This window comes from Sitophilus oryzae, unplaced genomic scaffold, assembly GCF_002938485.1.
Source record: "Sitophilus oryzae breed Bouriz unplaced genomic scaffold, Soryzae_2.0 scaffold_1442_pilon_pilon, whole genome shotgun sequence".
Lineage (NCBI taxonomy): Eukaryota > Metazoa > Arthropoda > Insecta > Coleoptera > Curculionidae > Sitophilus > Sitophilus oryzae.
The window spans coordinates 4,933,077-4,942,223 of record NW_022146107.1 but is presented as its reverse complement, the minus strand read 5'-3'; the positions used below and the strand labels follow the sequence as shown (position 1 = coordinate 4,942,223).

Below are 9,147 nucleotides of genomic sequence, written 5' to 3'. Positions count from 1 at the left end.
TTTTTTTCTGGTAATTATTGGGAAAACTGGAAATCGTCCGATTTTCAGGTCGTAGATTACGAATCTGAACTTTTTTCTTGGCGGTCTCTTACCGTTTTTCAGAAAAACGGAAAATAATTTCAACATTGAATTTTTCTTTATTTCGGCCCTATAAAGTAATAATTTCACTATATTTTCATTATATTATAGTTTATCTAAAAGCCACACTTGATTGAGGATAGAAAAATGTCCAAAATTTTACTGAAAAACACTTTTCTTAACAACTTAAAGAAAATTGAGACCAGATAAAACCAGATGGAAGTTTGACATTTAATATATCCTTCTTTCTCTTTCCTATGTAATGAGAGAGACAAATATATTCTAGACCTAATCTAGAAATTTGAAAATTTACAACGTTGCCATATCTTCTATTTTTTCAGGTGATTAGGGATTTTAAATAAATTACCTATTATACCTACCTATATCCACAAAGTTACACAGAGTTTTGATTGCATTGGTTACAACTTCCATGCGGAGGGTGTCAATCTTTTGTTGTTATATTATATTAAAAAAAATTAACCCCCTCCGCAAAGAAGTTATATAAAGGCTATTGATAACCACGAAGTTGCACGAAAGAGTTTTGATTGCATTGGTTTCAACTTCTTTGCGGAGGGGGTTAATCTTTTTTTGATATAATATAAAATATAACAACAAAAGATTAACACCCTCCGCATGGAAGTTGTAACCAATGCAATCAAAACTCTTTCGTGCAACTTCGTGGTTATCAATAGTCAGATCTCGTTGGTAAAATAGCAGTTATGGGAAGGATCAGTTTCTTCTGGCGACCGCCTTTCGTAATCCCAGAATGGGCGAAAAAAAACACGCATAATTTAGGTTTAGCATTGGCAACGTTGCTTTAAATGCCAGAAACACATAACCCAACATTTTCTGATTGTTTACAAATTTATTTTAGCAAATTTTCTTCTATTATGCTATTATTATGCATAGAATTGGTTAAAAAAGTAACAGAAAATAGCAAAAACATCATTGTTTATTGAATACCTTACAAAATATGTGCTAGAAAACCTTAAAAATATGAGAAATTAAGAAAAATTCGATGTTAAAATAATTTTTCGTTTTTTCTGAAAAACGGTAAGAGACCGCCAGAAAAAAAGTTCAGATTCGTAATCTACGACCTCAAAATAGGGTGTATACCAATTTTGGTGAAAATCGAACGATTTCCAGTTTTTCTAATAATTACCTTTTTTCTTTTTTTAACTCTTTTTTTAATCAGTTACGACCCCTTTAGTATCACAAAAACATTATTTTAATTAAACAAAATAAAACAAAATTTTAATTACTTAAGATATCTCATTTAGCCCGCATTTTCCCTACCGATTTTTAACACCGATTATTCAGAAATAAAGACATCCTGTATAGTCAAATTTTAACTTTTACGATTTCGACAAATTCAATCGCACTGCGTCAGCTTTATCAGCTCTGTGGCTCAAATATTTCTCACTGACATTTGACGCGTTTTGTTACGTCAGTACACGTCAAAAATTACAGTATGGCAGGTTTATAAGAAATTGTAAAGTCAACTCCCTTTTCTATACCGAAAAAGTTGCAATTGTATTTGTTCTAAAGATGGGCGACGGTAATACGAATAAATCTGGAGCTTCCCAGGTGGAACCTACCATGAAAGGATGGCTGTTTAAATGGACAAATTATCTGAAAGGATATCAAAGACGATGGTTTGTCCTGCAAAATGGACATTTATCCTACTACAGGTTTGTATCTATCAATAACTCGTTTATAGTAAACTGACAATTGTTCAAAACAATAAAAATGTTATCTCTGCTCAGTTCTAGTATAGTCTATCTGCATGCAGTTGCTTATTCTCAAAACTAAAATCTAATATTCTTTTATAGTTTGCTTTTGATTTATACATAAATACATTTTGGTATAAAAACCAAGAATAGTCTTGGATATTTCAATAAAAATCTATGCATAACTTTACATAAACGTTTGCCAAGATTTTTGCTATCAATTAGGTATAATTTTCCATTCTTAAATAGTGTATTAGTAGGTTCATCTCTCCATGATTTCACTAGGTATTCCTCAGATTTTATTTAACTGCATAGGTATTTAGCAATAAAATTGTTTAAACATTATAAAAACATTACTAAATATTATGACCGTGTTATAATCACGAATATATGAACAGTAAAGATGTTTAAATTATTTTTAGCTATTTAAATTAATTATTTACTTTGCTTTTTACTGTTGTAGCATAAGTATACGTAGTTTGAAGGCTTTTTCAATGCTTTATACATGTCAGCGTTTAGAAGATATATATAATTTGAGCTTTCAATATTATGATCATATTTATAGCTCGATATATCTTATATATCTGATAATCTCTATTTGTTAAATATGTTTTCCTGGGCAACCAGCTATATCTAGAGGTTCTGAAGTTAGTATCACTGCTAGTATTAAGATTTTATTGATATTAATCATTCATCAATTCTTCTAGAGTATTTGTTACATCCTAGTATGATTATTAAAGTTTTATTTTGTATCTGTTGCAAGTTATTATTAAACTCAGATGCAAAAAAAACGTAATGAAATTTTTAGCCCTATTTTCATGATTTTTTTAGCAAACTGTATATAAGTCTATCAACTTTAATTCAAAAACTGAGTTTTTTATAAACTTTAGTATTCGGCTTATTATACAGGGTTAATTGAAGGGTTGTTTTTTACCCTAATTTTAAAACACTCTGTGCAAAAATTTTGTGAGTAACTTTTCCTAAAACATTATTTTTCGATCAGGAACATGTCTCATAAGCATTTTCGTTTTTGATTCATGTCAACACATGCCTTGGTTAATTATTAAGAACGAAATGAACTTGCCACCAACAATTCGCAATTTTTTCAACTATCATTACTTCATGATGTTATTTTTTAATATCATGAGATGGCTTTGGTGACTATTGTCGTAATATTATATCGACACTGATAAAAACTCTGGCTTGGTTCATACTGTTAATGAGGCTGCAAATATATTATGTTATGTTTTCCCATTTTTCTTCAAGGACCAAGCGAATATTCATAAGTTCGGCCATTTTCAACAAGATTAATGACTTTTGCACAATATTCGACACTAAGTACCATATTCAATCGTACACAACAATAATCACCAAAGCCACCTCGATATTATGAAGAATAACATCAAAAAGTAACAATAAAATTCAAAAAATGTTTGTGGCAAGTTTATTTTGCTCTCAAAAATTAACCAAGGCATGTGTTGAGGTGAGTCAAAAAACAAAATATTCAGGAGAAATGGTTTTGACCGAAAAATAATGTTTTAGTAAAATTTACTCACGAAATTGTTGCACAGGGTGTTTTAAAGATATGGTAAAAAACAACTCTTCGATTAACCCTGCATAATAAGTCAAATATTAAGGTTTATAATACACTGAGTTTACGAATTAAAGTTGATATACAGGGTGGCCCATCGAAAACGTTCCGCAAGGCATAACGGCCAGGATATTCTTTTTTTCAAAAAATCAACCAAACCAAACCAAAACACACGTCAATTTTGTTTGTGAGGGGGACAACATTTGCTCCAAAAATGATTGCAAAATCTTCAACCCTCTAAGCGGGGGTGTCATCCCCCAACCTTTTTTCAAATGGGAAGGGGGGTCAAGTGGTGCCGCAATGAAAAGAGCTTTCTATTCTCTATATTTCCCCGCCTCGTTTTTGAAGATCGGTCGAGTCATTGAGAAAATATGAAGGATTGAAATTTGAAAAGTTTATTTAAACATTTTTCAGAGTAAATAATAATAATAATAATAAATGGTCTTTATTAATAATTAATCAATTACAATAATGTATTAATTAATTACATAGGCGAAGTCTAGCTCACAGAGCCATTCATACTTAACCTAATCAATACATTTATAATATGCATAATAAGAAAAGAAACATAAATTCGAAAATAATGTCCAGATGAAAATAAAAATAAAATGAGAGCAATAAATGTGGCTCCATTGTATGGACCAATACGTTTTAACAAACACAAAAATTTAAAAGTAAACAATCAAACAAAAATATCACAATAATTATCCTAAGCTTGGGGTCTGTTGTTCCAGCAATAAATAGTTTTTCAGACTTGATTTAAATTTAAATGATGAACATAGAAAACAAAGTTTGAATATATTTTCTTAAATTATTAAAAATACATACAGAGTTGTAAGTAAACGATTTCCGAAACATGGCCGTTTTGTGATTTGGCATAGTAAGCATTTTTTTGTGTCTTATATTTAAATCATGCATTGAATTTCTAAAATTTAATTTTCTGAAAAGATCAAAAGGAAGTGTAGTATCTACAATATTCTTAACGGAGGTCAATATTCTTAATTTAAATAATTTATTTAGTTTTAGCCATTTGAGTGTCTCAAAAGCTGAGGAAATGTGATCATACTTTCGTTTATTTAGTATCAGACGACAGCAGTTGTTCTGAATCCTCTGTAGTCTATAAGCATCAATTGAACTGAGGCATGGAAAATATACCATACTGCAATATTGCAACTTTGAGAGTACGAGACTCTGACATAACGTTTTTTTCATGTTATATGTCAATATATGCTTCTGGGAATACAGAAGTTTCAAACTCAAATAACATTTTCGGGCTAACTGAGTAACATGGTTTGAGAATTTAAAACTTTCGTTTATACACAATCCTAAATTTTTAACAGATTCTACATTTTCTATAGGCTGATCATTTATATAAAGTTTTATTTTTGATTTCAAATAAATTCGATACTTTTTGCATCCAAATATTATTGTTTTTGACTTGGTTGGATTTAAACGCAAATTATAATTTCTAGCAAAATCGAGGACTCTCTGTAAATCTGCATTAATGTCTATGACTGTTTGTTCATATTCTTTACACTTAAAATGGCTGTATATTTGTGTGTCATCGGCAAAACATTTTATGTGAGATGTCTTTATTACATTTGGCAGATCAATAGTGTAAATCAAAAACAATAATAAATGATAAGGATAAATTCTTGCAGTGCAGTGGCGAAATACCCATAAAGGATTTTTTTGGAAGGATAAATTCCTTCGACCAATTTGCTGTTTTTTCTTATTACTTCTAGATGTTTACGGACTTGTGCGTTGAAGTTCTTCTCAATATCGTTAAACTGATCCATAACAGAATTTCCAAAAATACCAGCCCACACGTCCAATTTCTGAGGGTTTTGTGTGTGCACCTCGTAAAAAACCCTGGGGTTGTCCTCAGCCCAGTACCGACAGTTGGGCCGATTAACTACACCGTTCAAAAAGAAAGTACACTCATCCGAAAAACACACATTAAATAGGAAATTATTATCATTCACCACTTGTTTACTCATAGTTTCACAAAATTGCAGGCTTCTATCAAAATAGTTTTCGTTGAGTTCTTATACCTACTGAATTTTGTACGGGTGGAACTTGTATTTTTTTAATATCCTTTGGACACTTGTACGATTCACGCCGGTCTCATTGGCTAAGTTTCTTGTCCTCAGCGTACTATCCATGGCAACTTGGCCCAATACGAATACCTCCATAGCTTCATTTACTACAGGATTTTCCCTCTGCCTCTTTTTATTCATAACGGAACCAGTTTCGCGAAATTTTGCTACTAACTCGCGAACAATTTTGCCATAATGGTGTTTGTCAGGATGGCGTGCATTGAATATCTGCGCAACCCGATTGCCACATTCAATATTTTTAAAATAAAGTTCGATTATTTCCACTTTTTCGGCAAGTGAGTACACCATAATTGTTAAAAATTTTAACGATATTGAGAAGAACTTCAACGCATAAGTCACAGACCAGCTATCTAGCAACTAAAGGTGCGTATTCATTATCCGCACGAACGAACGAACGAACGAACGAATGTTCGCTAGTGGTATGGACGGGGACCGCACGATAGAACCGCACGAGAAGACCGCACGCATTTCTTCATTCGCGCGCCAGTTCAAATCGTCAAGATATTGTTATAAACCTGTTTTTTTTTGTTTATATACCGTCATTGAATTATCGCTAAGCAAGTTACTGTGGAGCAGTGCGTAAGGAGTTGGGCTAGGAAGCGAGAGACCGGAGTTCGAATCTCGGCCGGGACATAACTTTTTATTTATTTTTTTAAATACTGTTGTATTCTATAGTTTATTTTTGTAGTATAAAAAAAGAACTATTTATTCTGTTATTTTTTCATCTCCGGTATTAATATAAATTGACTGTTGGTACAATACCTCATTTAATATAAAATAATATTCTACTTTTTGAAATGTATCAGGCCCTAATTGTACCTAAAAGTAATATATTTTTAATGATATACCATATTGTAAACTATTTAATATTTCAGTCACTTAAAAAGTTAATTTGCATTGAATAATTGCCTACCATTAAAGGAAATTTGAGCTATATAATCTTTGATGGGCATATTCTGGGTATGCAAATACTTCCTCTAAATTTTGGGTGTCGTTCAACGGATTTATTCTCAAAACCAGAAACATCTACATATAAAAAGAAAAGCACAGGTCACTAATTATAATAAACTTCACCCTTGGAATTACTTCCACTAATTATAATAAACTTCACCCTTGGAATTACTTCTATCACAATTACAATACATTCATCTGCATTGGCATTTTCTACTTTTCGATGGGAAACAATAAACTTCCCAATATTTTTTAAATGATGTAACAATTCCTCTTGTGGTTACTTTTCCATAGATATCCTCAACTCTGTCCTCATGTGAATTCAGAGGCAATGAAAATGAAAATTATTTACCATAAACATCGCAAACTAAAAACCGAATAAACAATTTTATACCGAATATAGAAATAAATTTAGTATTTTTACCTATTATCGTCCAAATCCATGTTAATATATAATTATTATTTTTAAATATATTTTTGGAACTGCTGGTTTTAGTAATTATTAAATTAAACGAACTAAAAAGTCTTAAAAATAAAAAATTCTTAACCATAACCTCAAAAATGCAGATCTCCTGTCAACTTTCTTTATTTTTTATTTATTCCTCATTTTCCTAGTGACGTCACAGGTGGTATGCGCGAACTGAACGAAATTGGAGCCGCTATCGATCATACCGTGTATTCTTTGTACCATGACGTCTAAACGCCTTTGATGTACCGACTCGAAGCGGATGGTCGAGCGCACGAACGAACGAACGGCCGCATGCGTTCGGTCCCCGTCTAAATATACCGCACTTTCATTCGTTCGTTCGTTCGTTCGGATAATGAATACGCACCTTAAATCTGAAAGCGCACGCAGGCGAACGCCTTTGATGTACGGACTCGAAGCGGATGGTCGAGCGCACGACCGAACGAACGGCCGCATGCGTTCGGTCCCCGTCTAAATATACCGCACTTTCGTTCGTTCGTTCGTTCGTTCGTTCGTTCGTGCGGATAATGAATACGCACCTTAACGCACCTGATCGTTCAACCTTGTGGCAAGTGAAAAAATGCGTAAACATCTAGAAATAATAAGAAAAAACAGCAAATTGGTCGAAGGAATCTATCCTTATCATTTACTCAAATAAATGTTTAAATAAACTTTTCAAATTTCAATCCTTCATATTTTCTCAATGACTCGACCGATTTTCAAAAACGAAGCCGGAAAGTATAGAGAATAGAAAGCCCTTTCCATTGCGATACCAGTTGACCCCCCTTCCCATTTGAAAAAAATTGGGGGATGACACCCCCGCTTAGAGGGTTTTGCAATCATTTTGGGGCAAAAGTTGTCCCCTTCACAAACAAAATTGACGTGTTTTTGAATTTTCTGAAAAAAAATACCCTGGCCGTTATGCCTTGCGGAACATTTTCGATGGGCCACCCTGTATTTATATACGGTTTGCTAAAAAATTAAGGAAATAGGGCTAAAAATAAAGAAAATATAATATTTTAAACTAGACCAAATTTTTTTCCGTTGCGTTGAGTTTGTTTATTAAAAATAATAAAGTTGACCAAAAATACAGATGGGTGAAAAATACCTATGCGTGAATTAACTGTTTATTAATGACAATTGGTGAGAATTAGTTAAAAATTGAATTAGGATAGTTATGTGAAAAGTTCAAGTGTCAGTATCAATAACGTCCAATATCCATGGGTAAAATATCGCTGTAATAAGATTTAAATCGCTAGTTAACAGTCTATTTATATCAGTATATATCAGGGCAAACATTCAATAGCATCGTATGTAAAAATGCCAGTATTGTTTTTAACTTGAGGTAATGAAAAGCTTCGCTTAGGTATCTACCTAGTAATTATTTTCTTTATTTTACGTTTATTTCGTGTTCAGATAATTTATTTCGAGTCCATAGTACAATATTGAATGCAATACCAGCTGGTAGACATGTTTTTATACGAACTGTGTTGTTTAGAAATATTTTAAAAGGATAATTAAAGAAAAAAACATTTTGGTATTAATGATTTCTGTTGAAGTAACGCATTTTTTGCATTAAAATAGGTAAACAAGTAGTACTTTGTTAATTGTACGTACAGCATTTAATTATATGAGGCGTCAAGTTGCAAAACCCGCCTTATCCATTTTTTTAATAAAATGACTTAAGCACCATACTCACACTTCGCTACTTCACTTCGTTCCTTCCTCGCGTCCCTTCGTCCAAAAATCATATATTTACTATGGGAAAATGTCGATTTTATGCGACTGTGTGTTCAGTCCTCCTTCGTCAAAACGCTACTTCGTCCGTTTACTTCCTCGAAACGCTCCTTCCACGTATTGTCGGTTTTTGGAGGAAGTAGCACAGGAATTATCACGAACACAAAAAAATATTAATATATATAAAATATATATAAATCGATCTTGGATTTCATTCGTAGTTGATTTCTTGATTTTGCAGTTCGTCTGTACAGGGTGTCCCATTGTCGTGTGTTTTGCAGGGTTTCTCGTTTATGAGTCGAAATACAAAGATGCGGTTTTTACATTACGCTGTTACTTTTTTATGAAACTAAAGATGCTACATACAAATATGTCCTAGCTCTCTTACTTCCTAAAATACAGGGCGAATCTGAAATTATTGCATTTTTCGATCCCCTTTGTATCATAACTTATCGAAAAGGTGAAAACGGTCTC

General features: G+C 32.4%; 1 protein-coding gene across 1 annotated transcript in view; it reads left to right on the top strand.

The window, feature by feature from the left end:
* Positions 1–1,525: 1,525 nt before the first annotated feature.
* Positions 1,526–9,147, top strand: part of LOC115877250 (oxysterol-binding protein 1) — a 109,400-nt gene continuing 101,778 nt past the window's right edge. The window contains exon 1 of the mRNA XM_030893400.1: positions 1,526–1,769. Within this exon, the coding sequence (XP_030749260.1) occupies positions 1,627–1,769 (143 nt within the window). The 5' untranslated portion in view covers positions 1,526–1,626. The remainder of the gene's footprint in view (positions 1,770–9,147) is intronic.